At 36.1% G+C, this 18,145-nt stretch overlaps 1 protein-coding gene across 1 annotated transcript in view; it reads left to right on the plus strand.

Moving 5' to 3' along the window:
* The window catches only part of LOC129216755 (storkhead-box protein 2-like), a 168,611-nt gene extending 160,832 nt beyond the window's left edge, over positions 1-7,779 (plus strand). Inside the window, exons 7-8 of the mRNA XM_054850972.1 lie at positions 4,403-4,686; positions 6,420-7,779. Of these exons, the coding sequence (XP_054706947.1) occupies positions 4,403-4,686; positions 6,420-7,674 (1,539 nt within the window). The 3' untranslated portion in view covers positions 7,675-7,779. The remainder of the gene's footprint in view (positions 1-4,402; positions 4,687-6,419) is intronic.
* Positions 7,780-18,145: the final 10,366 nt, after the last annotated feature.

Raw genomic sequence — 18,145 nt, forward strand, 5'->3', positions numbered from 1 at the left:
AACTGGAAGCACCTTCGTTTTCAACCGTAATTCACTACGACAGTGCCCCTGTGGTCAGAAATAATATTTAAAATATTTGAAAGGGAACAGAGAGAGAGTCAGCTTAAACAGAGTTCTCAGCTCTTTGCTTAGGCTTAACCAACTATCTAAAGAAAATTATGATTTTTTACTGCGCAGAACTTCTTGAATCATTGAATAAACAAACGTTTGATGGTCCCTTTCTTTTTATTCTTTCGGCTTTTGTGCTGAATAATCACTCTCCTCATCGCTTCTATTGTTCTTTGTGAGTAAAAAGAATAAGTTTCCAATGAAAAATGAAGCAAAACTACACGCTCGTTCAAGGCCTAATGTGGAATCTGAGATTCTTTTTCGAAACGGATGTTCTTATTTCCTTGTTCTGAAGCGGGTGTTCCGAATGCGTTTGGTTACGATAACCAAATGTCAATATAAATCTAGAATTTTGTTAAAAATAAGAACTGGAAATATTTTGTAAACAAAGACGGAGATAGAAAAAAGAAGTACATTGTTTCGAAAAACAAATCTTTATGAGATTTAAAAATTATTCGGGAATTACTTTTGAGCAATCGAGAGTTTGCCATTGTTGTTTACCTTTTGAGATTGATGTTTCGATGTCCCTGATGTGTCAATATTCCGTAGATTTTCATTCACTGTTTAAAAATTCAAAGAAATATCAGAGCTGAAGAAAAATTCTAATGACTAAGAGTTCAGGAAAAAACTAAAAAGATTCAGGGTAAAATCATAATAATAAGAGATTGAGAAAAGCTCTAATGACTTAGGAAAACTCTAAAAGCTCTAGGAAAACTGAAACCATTCAGAGGAAAGTTCACTGAGTAAGAGTAAAATCCTAATGTCACAGCCAATAATAATAATAATAATAATGAGAAAGAGCTCAAGAAAAAACTGAAAAGATTCCGGGTAAAATCATGATGATAAAGCTGAAGAAAACCTCCAATGACTTAGGGAAACTTTAAGAGCTAAAAAAACTGAAACGATTCTGGGAAAAGTTCATTGTGTAAGGGTAAATTCCAAGCGACAAACCGAAAGAAAAATTCATGATCAAGGGAAATTACTGAAGAGCCAAAGAAAAGCTGACAAATCCGCGGAAAGTCTGAGTAAGGGAAAAATCCTAATGACTGCAGGAAAATACCTTACAACTAATGCAAGCTCCTTTAGAGCAGTGAAGAAATTCTATTACTGCTGAGGGAGTATTATTCTAATGGTTGTCATTTTAGGAAAATTTAAAAATAGTGGATCAACTATGCGCCTATTAAAATTTTTCGAAATATTTTATCAAAAAAGAAAGGGAATAAAACCAGTGATACGCTCTGTTGGCAAGGAAACAAAATTTAGTGTTCTACCTTTCATTTTTGAGAATTCGTTGGCCCACGGCTCATTATATTATCCAATAAGTCTTACTGTTTCGTCCTAATCCAAGTCACTCACCAGATAAAATATTATATCATGAGACTCACGATCTAACCTGTGGAAGATGCAAGAGATGCTGCAAGGACGAAGAACTTTTGAAACGCAAAACAGGCATCACAAAGTGAATGAAACAGAAAAGCTAAGCTAAGCCAAGGCAAAGGGAAATCAATTAGCAATCTTGATTGCTCAACGATGACTCCACTAGATGGCGCTGACGCTTAACGGTCCTTGACAATTTATGACTTTTCTGTGTTAAACCGATGCAGCTCATTCATTCACCAATCAATGTTAACGTTTCAAAGTTAGTTTATTTTTGATTGGATGTAGTCCATTTGACCGCAAGAGGCGCTGAACGGAATCCCTGCATCCACCAATCAATGGTAACGTAATAAAAACAGGGGTTCCTTGTAGCGCCCTCTTTGTTGCCATGAGTTTCAGCGGTTGTCAAGGCCTATGAGAATTAAGTGGGGCCATGGCTTAACAAACATATTTTTGATTGGGATTTGTTTGGGCCCTTTGGGCTGTTCATAAATAATATCATACTTGATTCAAAAAAAATTTCCATTTCCCCTCCTTCTCCCGTGTCACAAAGTGGAAACAGTTCACCGTAATCCCTCCCCTTTTGTCACACGTCACGCTGCTTTCCATAAGCGTTATTGTTGTGAAAAAACATGTGATGTCACACTTCTTGATACCATCCCCCCTTGTCACAAACTGTCCCAGTTTTACGAACCCCCTCCCCCTCAAAGTTTTGAATCATTTGTGGACTGCCCCTAAACTCACTTTTGAACGTTCTGTGGCAAAATCCGTGAGAAATCAAAGCGAGTGATTAAACCATCCTTTTTCTTCTTATACAACCCTTTTGACACCAAAAGATAAGGAACTAATTGCATCCAAAGCAAAAGTGGAAAATCTATCACTGGAACACTGTCGGAAGGAATAATAACAACAATAGAAATAAAAAATGAATAAATAAATGGCCCTCAAAATTGAGTAGGAGGAATGATGTCTTCACTTAAAAGCGTCAAACATGTTTAGCGTGGGGAGCGTGAATTTGAGCGTTTCGTTAAAAAGATTACGTATTGTAGTTGTTTACCGCTTTAAGAACATGACAGTTGTGATAACAGTAACGAGAGAGTTACTGGAGTCATTCTTTTATCCTTAGAAAATTTATTTGGCACGGAGTTTTAGATGATATTGGAGTGATTTATTTGTTTAACACAGTTCTGTTCGACAACGCTTTCTGGTTAAACAATGTTGGGGCAGTTCTTGATGCATTGCTGGAAAAAGGTTGCCCAATAGATATTGTGTTCCAACACTCGCAAAAAGAGTTATCATCTCATGACAGTTTAATGTGCGGAGGCGGAAGAAGATTTTGGAGATTTTGAAGTCCCTCCTTAATTTGTTAAGAATAATTACAATGCAAGTGCCAATAAACTGGTTCCTTGCGGTTTGCCGAAAAGATAAACGAAAAAGGGTTTTAACTGCTTTCATCACTTTGGGAAGTTGTTAGAAAATATTTCAAATTGTTAGGATCTTTAAAAGGACGTTTTGAGAAAGCATATGGATCACAAAATATAGATGAGATGTCATTAGTTTTAAATGAATAAATGCAATTCAAAACAAAATGTAGCTATTTGAACCCAAATTATAATTCTATGATTTCTATAAATGGATGTCACTATTATCCAGCCATTAATTTGAACGTAAATAGCATGCATGCATAATGACTAAAAAGAAAGACGTGGGACGTTTCATCTAAAATCCGCCTTTGTTTTAAAATGTAAGTAAGATGGTGGCTTGAAAATACTAGAGCATCAATCGGTAACTGGCGGGCAGCGACCAAAAACTGAAACATACGAAGAAAATTTATAAAGCACAAATTACACATCGCACAACACTCTTTTAATATTTTTTTAAGCAGGCGGCGCCCTTTTTATCATTTTTTTTTTCAAGTATTTCGTAAGTAATAGTGTGATTGATTTAAGTTTAATGGTTAGTGTTGTAGAATATGAGCGATTTTTTTCCCTCGATAAACATTTTTAAAAGTATTCAAACCAAACTAAAACTACTTACTGCACAAGAGTTTCACGGAAATCTGAGCATTCAAATCTCGATTAAAACCTTAAAAATCTCTGACGTACGCTCTGAAGACGGACGTACAATGTGGCAATCCAGCGAAGCGACGAGATTTGATTTGAGCGAAAAAAGGGGTGTGCATTGAGGTGGTTGCTTCGACAACAGCGTATTTGTCTAAATATTGTGTTGTTCCTTATATGAAAGCTATATTGTGTTGTTCCTTATATGGAAGAACCTTGTGTTCTTCCTTATATGACTTCGTATTGGGTCTTCATCATTTAAAGACCTGTACTTAGGGCAAGCCTAATGTGGCAGCGTTATAAAGCTGCTTAGATTCTAACCACAGCATTGCACGCTGCCAGGGTTTGCCCTAGTTAAAGTGCATTTTCCTGTGGTTGGCATCCATTCTTCATGTGGCACCGCTCTTGCGGATGTAATATTCAGTTTCTCACCAGTTGGTAGCATCTGAGTGCTTACGATGCAAATTGCATTAAGAATTTACTTTATGAGAGAGTATCCAAGGCTAATGCTTTCTCAACGGATCTTTAATGTGCCGACAATGTAATGCAACAAAGATTCTGACGATTTTTTACATTTTGAAGGGCTTGACTTCCGCCAGGCTTGTATCCTCAACCTTGGGCGTGAAAGACCAGTGCCTTACAATTACGCATCGCTGCCGGCTTTCGAAGATTGTTATAGCTATAAATATCTGTATTTATTTTTATGTTTTTCCTGTTTTCCCCCTTAACCTTTTGAAACAAATTCCATTTTAACAATCTAAAACAAAAAGTTGGGCTCTTGCACTGTGCATGTATTTTGAAATTTCACATTTTGTCACGTTATGCACATTTTCCTCATGTGTTTGATATGTTTACAGGGCCGATCAAGCAGCCTAAACAGGACATCTAGCAAGGATCGTCATTCTCAAAACCTATCATACACCCCAGCCACTCCCCGTGTAGTCCATCGGAACAGCAGCCGTCATCCACAGTCATCGGAAGTGTATCACTATAGGTCCTCCAGTCTCTCACGGAAACCATCACCTTCGCCAAAGAGGGAAATTCGCCAACCACCAGTAGAGAATCCGTCTCCTAGAATACCTAACGGTTATCAGAACTCTAATTTCAAGAATACGCCACAAGAAGTGAAGCCAAGACCTAGGTAAACGAAAATTTTGCAATTTCTCGTAGCTAAAATTATTGAAACTTTGGAAAGATTAATCGCCGAGTATTCTAATATTTATGATGTCATTATACAAGAGTGCCCATCACTCCTCCCTCAAGAACGATGCCGTTTCTCCTTCAAGTGCAACGAGAATCCCCCATGAATCAAACCCATAAAGGAAAACGAAAACAACCTCCTAAAAATGGCGAGGCAGTCTTCACAATTATGCTCCGCCCTCCCCCCCCCCTCTTTACCCTCAAAGACATCCAAAATGCAAATATAGTGACTATTCAATGACACAATCTTTTCAATCACACCCCCTGTAACCCATGATGGCGCACCTGCAACCAAAACATGACACGAAACGAAGTTATATAATTCAGAAATTTGGAAAATTGTAATTCAAGCGCAAAGCTGGTGTCATTAAAAAAAATTACAAAAAATATATTGGTTGTTCCAATATTAATTTCCATGAAAACACTAAAAAATCGAATTTTTTTACAAATAATTTGAAGAAATACTCTCCTTAGAAGAAGGAATAGCTATCCTTCAGAGAATTCAGTAGTCCAGGATGGTTGTCCAGAACATTTTTTATCACCAGGCTACTATTTCGTCTGAACTTGCTCACAAGTATCCTGATTTTGGTCCTTGTTGGTGGCAGTTTTCCATATTTTCGCTGGTACAGCTGAAGCCTTCATGTGTTTTACTACCCAGAGTCCTAGAAACGATGGTATAACGATGGCTATTCTTTCTTTCACGGAATGCATTTCTTCAAACACATGTAAAAAAAAAAGTACATTATTGTTTTCTTTGAAATGGATTGTTATTTTTGCAACACCCTGTACATAATGTGTTGAAATTTATACCATCTCTATACCATAGTTTTTTCTTTGAGTTACTGACAATATTGTAGGTAATGTATGCCCCCTGGGTGGCACAAAATGCCATTCAAATGAACAAATCAAAGGATAGTGAAGTGAAATGAATTGATAACTCTTCACTAGAGGTCAAGGTGAAAAGAACAAATGTCAGAAGCGCACTTTTTCTTAGCTATGGATGTGTGAACGACTTTTATCAGTTTTTATTCACGTTTTTACCTTTTGTGTTCTTTTTAAGCTTTTACCGTTTTATTGTTCTTTAAAATAAATGCTTAAAGGTGGATTGTTTCCTGTAATGAGTTGTAAAACTTGCACCAACGCTATCACTACAGCGCGGCATAGGAACTCTCGATATCCCCTATAATATGAAGATGTATACCTAATGAGAACTAATGTGAAGAAGCTCAATGAAAGCCTTTACTAATAAATAACGTGTGAATTTATCACATTCAAAAATTCTAAAGTAACTGAGGTCTTTTGGTAAAATACAAAAAATGCGTTTTTATTCCAAAGACTATTTTTGTATCGGCTTGGGTCGCACCAAAAAGTGGGAAATGAAATAAGTATATGATTTCTTGATTGCATCACTGAAAAGTTGTAGTTAATCCTTTTTTTTTAATTCTTAAGCAGCCAATAAAATTTAAATTAAAAACTAGGAGAAGAAGAAATAGGCGATGTTCAGTTTTTTGTATTAACTCTTTTGATGGTGAGTCCGAGCACACTCAGGCTGGTCTATAGCTTTAGTATTAATATGGCATTGTCATACCGACAAGAGAGTTAAAAGCATGTTTTATTTTTATTTTATGTTTAAGTATCGTGATATTTATTATTCTTCTGTTTCTTCGACCACAGGTATGAATCTTCCTTCAGTCCATTTTCATCAAGGCGAAAAACTCAGTCTCTGCTCATGGCTAGTGATAAGTACGGAAACATTCAAAATGGATTCAACAACCAGCAAGGCATGGACGCTGTGAGAAATGCCGCGCGTGAAGCTCGTGATGCGAGTTCCAGCATTCAAAACGAAGCAAGTAGCTTATTAAATGGCAGTTTTGAGCATCCGAACGGAACGTCTACCTTGAGAAATGGTTGCTCCAATCACAAAGGGGAAAATTCTGTTTTTCAAAATGGCACTTCCACCTTTCAAACAGCAAGAAACGGTGTTCAGAACGGGAATTCAAGCTTTCGCATTGGGAGTTCTGCTATTCGAAAAGAAGCGGTGTCACCATATCAGTCGACGGATGTGACCAGACCTTCCTTCATCAACAGTAAATTACCCGCTTTTGCACCCTCTCCAGAAAAGAAAAAAGAATCACTTTTTGAATGGAGGCGACCTACGTCTTTTATTTCAACCTTTAATTCTCCATCAATGCTCAATGCTTCCGAACCTCCTAAACCACCTCCAGCGCGGGTGATACCACGCTTGCCATCAATGCCAAAAGAAAGTTCAAGTATTCCTCTTTCCAAAACTATTCCGCCCACTCAGCCTGCGTCTAAGACTATTGTGAATGACTTTAAAAGAACAGAAACTTTGACCAAAACGTTTCCCAATAACGGGAAGGAATTGAGGCTCGGCGCTACTGTTGATGTCGAGATAAGTGTGGCAAACAGTCTAACTCCTCAGAAGAAAACACTTCTGATGACGGATATAGACAACCCTGTTAAGAACGACTTGCTGAAGATCGCTACCACTTGGAATCATTCCTTCAGAACGAACAACACTAAGGCAAAAGACGATCTGAAGGACAAAGTCACTACAGGCATCCCTAAACTCACGTCAACGACGAATATAACCACAAGTGTAACACGTGGTCCAGTCAAAGACACTCATATACTAAATAAGACTGAAGAGCTACTGGCCAGCGCAAAAAGGCAAAGTAGCCCACTTCTTCAAAGAACGACCATTGTGAACTGCAACAGTGGCAGGGACTCTCCAGGGAAGGACACTGTTTGTAGTAGTTCACCCAGATCGACTTTGACAGCTGATGCAAAGTCAGAGTTCTTTTCTGAGTCGCCAAATACTACAGCTGAAGTCCATCTTTCGAAGGATGACAGTGGGTTCTCTTCATCAGCATCGACTTCAAGACCCATGAGCGTCAGTCCTTGCTGAAGATCAGCGAACTTGATTTCGCTGTTTCTGTCTCATATGTTTCGAATTCTTTTTAAACCCGAGTCAAAAATCCACAAAATTTCCTTCAAGCGTATCAGAAATCGTTTTATTTAAATCACGAGCTTTCTAGTAGCTTTCATACCATAATGAACTAAACGTTGATTTTTTTTTTTTTTTTTTTTTTGAATATTGTTTATGTTTCAAGCTTTTTTTTTTTTTCTTTCTAAATTTCTACACGTACGCTCCAATTAAATTTACATTTCTGTAAATACTTAAACAAAAAGTTGCTGCTGGTCAATTTATAAATTGGAGCAAGGATCTACAGTGTCCTGTCTAATAAGGTTTATACAAAAAAGTGGATTAATGGAAAAGACTAAACTACATTTTTCCTTCTATTAATCCGCGGATAAAGCTACAATTTGTCCAAATTTGTAAGAATAAACCTATAAGTTTCCTGTTTCGGCATGAAAATAGCAAAGAAACCTTATTTTTATTCTCTTAAATTTAATTTTTTAACTACCCACAACGATAATTCTTTCTAAAATAAGTTATCCTATAAGTATTTTTTTTAGAAATTGAGATCTGAAAAATAAAAGGTTTTCATAATTGTGTTAGCTCGAATTTCGAATAAAGATTTTGTGGCATAGTAAACATCAAATATTCTAACATAATAATCTAAAATAATGTGGAACATAAAATATTCTAACATTTCATGGAAGAAAAGGCTCAAATAGCATTCAGAAGGAAATTTGTAATATTTACAATAGAATCAACATTCTGAGATGTTGAAAAACGGCTATTTTTCAATCTATAATTTTTTTATGTACTGAAATTTTACAGCTTTTATTGTGTTGTATGCAAGTCTGCATGTTGTCTTTTCGAACATGTACATAGATGCTTCATGTTGCTATTAGTTTGCGCGCGTCTATTATCTTCACTTCATTTGTTTTCTTGAATTTCAAAGAGAGACAAATAGTCTGATGTCTGTGTAGAAAATTTCCTTTTGACGCAAATGGAACTCTATTTTATGATACGCATTTAGTTTCCATTTGTGTCAAAAATGTCAGTCTTCTTACAGTCAAACTCCGATTTTACTTCACGTAATTTATTTCCATCATTTTCCACGTTGCATAATTTATTCTAAATACGTAGATTAGTTCAACTACTCATTACTACTCAATAACGTTCAACAGTACTGTTCGGTGTAAATATATGTTAATTTTTTTTAGGGATTTGAAAATTATTAACGTTCTTTGTTAACGTGCAATTTATAGCACAATATCGGGTCAATTTTAATTATAATAATAATATTTTTTTTACTCGGAACTATTAGTACAAATAACTGAAAATATCGAGCGAAGTTGGAAACAAAGTGCTGATTGCATAAACACAGGTCGCTTGTGCTCCAGCGTTGAAAAGGTATAAAAATAAGTTGGGTTTAAGTTAGAGTTAGACAATTTAATATCCACTATCAAATTATAAATTGCGAATGATCACGTGCTAGAAAAATGCTTAATCATGCTAAACACCTTGGGGAGATGTGATAAAAATCAATTTTTACTGTTAAGATACAGGCTTACAACTAACTACTTCAATATAGGTTATCGACTCGGAAGGGGGGGGGGGGGTCATTCTTCATGGGTTTCATACTTTACATTGTAGCAAGTGAGCTACTGCTTTAGTTATCTAGTCACTCAATAGGTAGTGCCCTTTGAACTTGTAAAGATCCTATGTTTTTTATGGCGCCATCTATTGTGTAACTACACTACAAGACCAGTAGATCGCTTTAACACTAATTTCGTTTTATCTTCCGTTAGTGTTGTTCTGAATCGAAGTTTGACTGTTATATTAGTATGACCATTCGTCCTCTGAATTAGTACCCTTTTAGTTTTTGCCTTTCAACGATTTTAAATCCCAGTGACTGACTTTTTCTCTTCGGGAAACCTCCGAATTCAATGTGTATGCTCTAATGTATCAATTGAACTTTTCTGTGATCTTTTGTAATCCAAAAATAGTAATAGAAAATTACATAAGAGACCTGTTAGCAATGGTGACTCATTCAGCAAATGAATCTGAGCTCTGAGTGACTTCATTTGGAATTCTCAATCGGGTTAAAGATGAACTTTGTAATTGCTGGTCAGACAGGGAATTTTGTTTTTTTTTTTTTATATATAAAGAATAAATAGCAATTAGAACGTCTGCTGTTTTTATGCTCAAGGGACAAAAATCCCAATCAAGCAACATCTCAATAGCAGTTTTTTCCCATTACGCATTTCGTTGTTCAAATTAACCTTAACAATCAATGGGACACAAGTAAAACATTTATTAATTACTATTCCGGGGTTGACAAGTTTGCCTGCTTATCATGTAAAAGGTGTTGTACCGAAATTTCCGTAACCTTTGTAAATGTAGATACAAAAATAATAAATACTCCGTCCATCCTGAATTGTTCATTGCATTTAGGACGAAAAGTTTGTCCCAAATTATTTGCTACACTTGGATACCAATGAACTAAATATTGATTTTGATATTTTTCAGATATTTCCGGGTGCAATTCGATAGCATTCCTTCCTTATAGTCTATGTAACGAGAATTACCATGTCAAGCCAAAATAACTTTCCCACTCTCCTCCCTTTTCTTATTGTAATGGTTACGGCGCTGTTAACCATTTTCCCTCGTTACTTCTGCGAATTTCATGTGTTGCAGAAGCAATATGGAGGAAAAATTCATGGTATCGTAAACATGACAACCAAAAAAGAGTAGAGTAGAAATTTTATTCGGTCTTGACATGCCTATTCTTGTTACATAGACTAGAAATCAGTACCAAATTTCAAAGATCCAGGTTTCGCACACTTTTACGCCACGCCCCATTTTGCAAAGAGTCTTCGACCAACAATTGCGTAAAACTATCTTCTAGCCAATGAATCATGTAAGCATTGCAAATCAGACTGATTTTTCTCTTACACTGGTGGTAGTGTCCTCACAAATTAAGGCGTGGCTTAAAAGGGCGAATTGAAACTGATTTGATACAAATTGAATTAGGGAATGTTTGGGAAGTATAAATGTTGTGCATAGATAGCACTGCACCTTGAAATCTCTGAAAAACGTTTGAATAAAATTATAAAATCATCAGTGTTTAGTACAAAGGTATTCATATCATGTGTAGCTACAAATTTGGGACAGATGGAGTAATAGTTTATTTTATGCCTGTACGTATTCATGGCTCTTCTGCTACAAATTCTTGTTCACTAAATTGTCTACTTTTGCGTCAATCCATTAAGTTAATGCGACCTTCATTGCTGATTCAGTACTTTGAAGCCGACATATTATCTTTGTTCTTGATTGCAGATGGAGCTGAACAAGAACTTTCTTCTTCTTCGTATATTACAAAAAGTAGTTCGATTCCGAGTCACAACTGACTACAACTGTATTAATGTCGAGGACTGCATACTAAGTGCCTTGCCTCCATTATTTTTTATACCGATAGATGGCAGCACCATCACCGGATCGAACAGTTAATGAGAATTTAGAACTAGAGCAGGAGCTCATAGCTACCTGGTGCTAGCACCCCCAGTGGTATCGTTTCACTTGGAGGACATTGAGACCACGAACATATTTAACGTCGCCCATCCCCTTTAATGACGATGGTGGATCTTCGATCATCGAGGTTCGAACTCAAGACCCTCCGGCCCCAAATCCGACACTCTACCGATCGGGCTACGACGACCCTGCCCAAAAAAAAAAAAAAAAAAGTTAAAATTTAGTAAACAGTTCAGTAAAATTTTGTTATTAATGCAATGGCTTCTCTCATGCTTAAATGTTTGCATATCACACGACCCTTTTTTAAACTTACACAACAACACAACCCAAAATTGGATCGCGTTGCAATATTTGCCACCCACTTAATCAATTGTTTATTCCTTATGTCTCTATCATCCCTGGCATCAATTGCACCTTCATTTTGTAATCCGTTTCAGAATTGCAAATACGCACTCTTTTCATTACCATGATTCCACTCATATTTTTTACTGTAAAATGTTTAATGTTTTATCAACTTTCTCTGATTTCAGAATGGTTTATATTTTATGCTTTCGAAGAAAATGTCTTCTTGGAAGTCAAAAAAATAATAATAAAGACTGAGAAGTACAAAATAATTGCAGTTGTTGTATGAGCGCCATTGCGGCCCGATGTATATTTGGGGGACAATTGATGATGCCACGTGTCCAGTAGTCGTCACGTGGTATCCATCTCAGCAGGTCACGTGCCATCGTAAATGGAAGGGTGATAAATGGTATTAAGAATTTTCAAATGTGTTTGATGCTGAAAATGTTCTTAGCGTTCTATGAACTCATGAACTGACATTTGACATGCATTAAACTGCTTGGAGTAATAATAAATTCTTAATCTCAATATTCAACAAATCTAATAAAGCTTTAAGCCTCAAGAAGACTATTTATACATTTAAGCCAACATAACTTATCAGTTACTAAACATGAAAAAAGACTTATTCTTTCCTTAAATGTTAAGTCTCGCAGCTGAGGTACATTGAAGTAGTGGATAGAATAAAATAAAAATTGTATAATTTTTAATTTAGCTGCTGGCTATACAGTTTACAAAAAGCGGTTTGTTTTCAACTCGAAAAATTTATCGATACTAAGATGCTTGAAATATTTTCTCAGACTTTTGAAGATATTAGTAGGTTTGTAAATAATAAAGGATATTCCTAATGAATAAAATTAATCTGAATAACAATATAGAAGAGCTTAAAATACACCACCAGCTCAGTTATTCCATCCGAGGACTGCAGTTTCGTGCTTTTTAGCACTCATCAGCCCGGAATAGGAGCATTAGCTATCAGTTTGTTTGGCTCTCTTGTCTCCCTTAAGAGGCTTTTCGCTTCCAGCTCATGTGATTCCTATTCCGGGCTGAAGAGTGCTAAAAAGCACGAAACTTCAGTCCTCGGATGGAATTACTGAGCTGGTAGTGTATTTTACGTATTTCTGCCTTAGCCCTGGCTTAGAGCGGAAACTTAATATAAAATATAGAAGAGCGTCAATTTCACATTATAATTAGACGTTATGCATGCTGCATACTACTCTTTCTTTTTAAAAGATTTGCAATTAGTGTTGCTAGACTTGGTTAATAATTATCCGTTTTGGCTGTTTTTGATCATTCTTTTATAGAAAAAAGGAAAAAGCATCAGCCAAACCAATCTCCATTTCGCTTAGTATTTATTATACATAGCTTGATTAATGCCAAGAATTTTAACATTAATTAATCAGAATGTTTAAAGTGAATATTAAAGAAATTATTTAAGCAACAGAGTTAGAAAAATATTAAAGCATTTAAACCTGCTATCAATAATTCTTACACAGAAAACGTTTATTCTAAAATCTTGTAAGTATTTTAGTAAGGTTGCAATTGATGATTTCCCATACCAGAAAAAAGAGCGGTCTTCCAAAAAGGTTGGCTTTTTTGACTAATTACACGAAGCAGATTGGCTGTTTTCTTAAAGTTTCACATGGCAACCCTCGTTGCATGTATCTATATTGTAAACAGTTACTGACAATGATTTTAGATCATCAACTTTACAAGGGGCATTTTAAGACTGATTCACCCTTCCACCCCAGTGCCATTGTGGAGTCAATGTTTCGTTCTTCTATTGATATGGTAGAAGTCACGTAAACGTGACTCCAACAAGCATTAATCCTCATTCACAATTGTCCTCTGTCACAAAAATGCTTCATATTTTATTTTGAAATGTAAGTTTCGTGTGCTTTTTCTGCTGCAATAAAACTCATTTGCTCTTTCATGTTTGCATGTGTTTTTGTTTGAATCTTTTGCTTCAGATGGATTTGAATACTACGTATAATAAATAATACGAAGTCTTGATGTATCGGGCAGGATCCAAAAAATGCTCATGTACCACTTTATAAATATTGGAATTAAATTGGGACCATTTCATACATGAGGCAGTGAGAAGCAAAGGGATGCAAGTGGAAAAATTTAAAAAAATGAGATGACCAGTACAAATAGTAGGAAAACCTCACCTCAGTCTTCGGGTAAGAGTACTATTAGCCCTGGTAGGTGCTGCTGTACAGTACGCTTTAGACAAAAAAATCAATGAAGGCCTACCTTGGACGTTATCTTTAAACGCGTTTTACTCGAAATTTGAGAAGGTCCACTTACATCCCTTTGCTTCTCACTGCCTCACATGTAATCGGAGTTGAAAACGCATAGCTTTTTAAGACAAAAGGACTAAAATATTTTTTGAACCAATTCTTAAATTCGTGTTGTTTATGGGAATACACTAAATTAAAATTGTTTACAATGAAAAAATAGAAAAAACTTTAAAAAATTATACTTTGATGTTGGTTTTTAAGATTGATTTCATATATCTCAGGTACACCATTTACTAAATATTCAACAAAATACTGGTAAAAACGAAGTAGTACGTTTAATTAATTTGCACTCTCATCAAAATTAAAAAAAACTTTGTAAAAAATATTTCGTTTTGTTCAGCACTTTTATTTTCACTAATCTTATAAATGAAACTTATTACAACTGGTTGCAGAAAAGATTTCGGTTAAAAAAAAAAGTATATGCCTTTCATTACACAAGCTATTAAGCAACATAAACAGTCACACAAGGTGTGGGTCATGCCACGGAGGTGAGAATTCGCATGTTCTGAGTTAAAAATATACTAAACAATAATCAATTTGTGCGTGCTCAAAAAAAAAAAAAAACTAATTTGAATTCTAAAATTTTGTATTCAAATTACGTTTTTCGCAATCACGAGTTTCGTCAAGACCCTACTCACTGGGGTTATTGTTTCTAGAAACGGCTCCTTTCCTCTCAAACCTACCCCTCTTGGGCGGTTAAGTGTGTATAGTTGCGTGTGTGGGTGTGCATTTGTAGGCTAGGCTTGTGTGTGTGCGTAGGCGTGAGTGTAAAGGAGGGTGTGTGTCAGCTTGTATGTGTGTGAGTGTGTGTAGGACATATGACGCCACCGGATTCCGGGAGACAGTGCTCAGGACCAGAGGAGGCCGACGGGCGGTGGTGCTGCAGAGGCCCCTTGTCCAAGCTGAAAAAGGAACCAGAACATCAAGGACGGTCAAATGAAACAATTAGCAATCGTGATTGCTCACTTCCCAATATTCGCTCTCTAATTAGCCTAATAAGTTTCAATTACAAAATTAAATTCAGTGTCCCTGCATTAAATATTTTTCGACTTTGTTCCTTCAGTTAATATTTTAAATGTGCCTAAAAACTTTTTGATTTCTGTCCGATATTCGAGATTTGTGTATATATGCTAGTTTTCAGTCGTGTATGTTTCGAAAACGGAAAAGTTGCAGAAAATTGGACCCCCACCATTGGATTCAGCGGCCGCAATATATGAAACAAATTTGGCGTCGATGGTGTCCCCACCGTTTCGACGACATAAAATTTCCTTCCCATTGCTTTTCCCTTTCAGTTTCAATCTTCTCTTTTGAGATGTTTTTAGTCATAAAGAGATTTTAGTGTCGGCGAAACAAGGAGTGGACCGAAACAATCGTTTTTCAATTTTTTTTTCTGGAAAAGCAGGTCTATACCGTCCCCTAGTGAGAACGAAGATTTCTTAAATCTGGTGAGGTTTTGAATATAGCCTAGAAATTTGGAGGAATTATTATCATAACATGCAACACGTCATGTTTTCAAAAATTCTCGCCAAACTATTCAAAACAAAGCTCTTATCTGCTTGTCAAACGTCGCCAAACGTAATATTGCTAAAAGCATAAAATTTCATGTTTAGTTTTAAATACATCAAGCCATTGAACAAAACTAAAAGCTACGGTATAGCAAAGAAAAAAAATCATCTAAATACTTAAATTAAGCCACTAAAATGCAGACTTATCTGCTAAATAATAATTTTTTAAAAAAGTCATTAACAGCAAAATCGCCATTAAAATGAAAATTATGCATAGCAAAAATGGCAACATTCTTCGCAAAAAAAAAAAAAAGTCATTCCTCGCGCACATATTCATGCTAACATCATCGATGCGTAATAATTACTCCATGTCTAACATCTGATGCTAAAGGATCCAAATCGCTGATTTCTCTTATTATTATTATTATCATTATATAAAATTAGTTTAAATCCTTTACACTCAATTACATCTTCATCAATTGAAAGCTCTAATTGAATTTATATTATCAACAGTATCCTAAAGGCTTTACTAAACTTCTAAATAAAAACTTACAGAAGAAGCATAGCAACTCAACTTCCTAAATTTGAAAGTTAATAGTTTTAGTATCGCAAGACTTATAACGTAAACTAGTTGCTACTATTCTTAGTCCAATTAATCGATGGGAAAACTTTAAAATAACAGTAAATGTCTGTTGTTTCGATGTGAAATAAGTTAATATGGTATGAACAATTCTTTAAAAAGCTCTTTTCAGTTTTGTTTAATGATTATATTTCAAAAAACGAAAATTGAGTTATTTTTTTTTTATTTGCAAAATGTTAATAGGATGAAGATCCAGACTGTGCAAATGTCCGAAATTTCAGACACCTTATGGTGCCTTTGGTACGAAAAATATTAGTTGACAATCCCCCAGATATAACTTTATATTGTGCGAATTACTTCGAGGAGCTCCTTCAACAGAGAGATGGTGCATCTGGAAAATTTAGTAAGTCAGCACGATTGAAAATCATTTTACTAATTTTCACACATGAATGAAAGTATTTGGTACGTTCTCTAGATTTTTTGCCATACTAGTCAAAATAAATCACTTATCTGCTTGTCACATGTTATCAAAATTCATATCGCTGAAATTAATACCGAATGATTATATTTTAAACAAAACAAGCCATAATATTTAAGATTAAAAGTGACCTGGAAAAAAAAAGCAGCCCACCAAATAATTAAGTTCAATCAATATTGAAATGTGTTTTCAGGCTCATATTTATTAACTAATGCGTAATTTTTTGTTTAGTTAAACTATGAGTGCTTTTTTGTTGATTTTTTACATCGAAAAGACAAATAAAAATAGCACCTAGGCTTCGGCGCTATTTCAAATTTGGCACCAGTAAAAAAAAGTAAGGGGAATTATCAGAACGTGAAATTCGCCAAATTGTCAAAAAAAGTTGTTGCCGTTCTTGACGGCAAAACGTAAACAGCTAATGTATATCGGATGTGATGATGCCCGAAATTTGGCGATTGTGGGAAAATACCTGAATTTGGTGGTTGTGGGGCGCGCGATGGAGCGTTCGGGGGGGGGGGGGGGGGCTAGAGCAACGATACGCCATAAAGTTTCGTGTGAAGCTTCGAAAGAATGCAATCAAAACATTCCAGGTGCTTCAAAAGGCCTGCAGGACTATTGCATTTCAAGGTCACAGTCCGGGAGGTGGCACAAGGCGTTCCGGGAGAGGATCGACGACGAACCCCGTTCTGGACGCCCAACAACAGCCAGAACAGAAGAGAACGTGGCGCGAAGTTTTTCATTCCGACTGTCGATCGAGCATCCAGCACCCCCCTACGGACATCCTACACACGTCCCCATTCGTGGTACATAGTGACCAAGGATTTGCAAATGCGCAAGATCTGCGCGAAGCTTGTGCCGAAAGTGTTGACGGAAAACCAACTTCCTGGCCCGGATCAACAACCCGGTGATCCTCCAACCCCGTTACAGTCCCAACGTGGCTCCGTGCGGCTTATTTTTGTTTCCCAGACTCAAGAGAGTGCTGGAAGGAGAACATTGGGATACTGTGGAAAACATCCCAAACCATGTTACAACGATTATGAGAGACATTCCCGTCCAGGAGTTTCAGGATGCCTTTGAGGCATGGCAAGCACATCTCCAGAAGTGTGTTGTTGCAGGAGGACAGTATTTTGAAGAACTTTAAACATTCGGGGGATATTTTGATAATTGGGAATCTGGCGATCTTTCTTCATTGGTGTCAATTTTTGGCTCCAGCGCCTGCGCGAGAGGTATTTTTCTTTACAAATCAAAACAAAGAGGTTGGAAACATCTATTCACATAGGGTTACTGTAAATCAGCAGGGTTACCAAAATAAAATTATTTACCCCAAAAATAAGACGACCGTACCAGATTCCCAATTATCGAAATACCCTCAACATTTGTCCAAGTACGATCAATAAATCCATTTTTCCCAGAAAATGCGTATTACTTTCATAATGAACCATTGTGCAATATTTACGTCTATTTACAGTACGATACAGAAACATTTCATTCCAATTTTGCTTTTTGTTATTTTCAAAATGAATGAAAGAGGCTATTTCGATAACTGGGAAGTTGGCGCGGTGCTTGGTGTGAATGTTCTTTTTGTAGCCTTGTTGCTTTGTGGTTGAGTTCTTCAAACGATTTTGGAAGTGAAGGTTCATAAATAAAAATATTAATGTTCCCTCAACACACCGAAATGACAGATGAACATCCCACATATTGTAACAAAAAATGAATAAATAACATC

This window comes from Uloborus diversus, chromosome 2 (assembly GCF_026930045.1).
Source record: "Uloborus diversus isolate 005 chromosome 2, Udiv.v.3.1, whole genome shotgun sequence".
NCBI lineage: Eukaryota > Metazoa > Arthropoda > Arachnida > Araneae > Uloboridae > Uloborus > Uloborus diversus.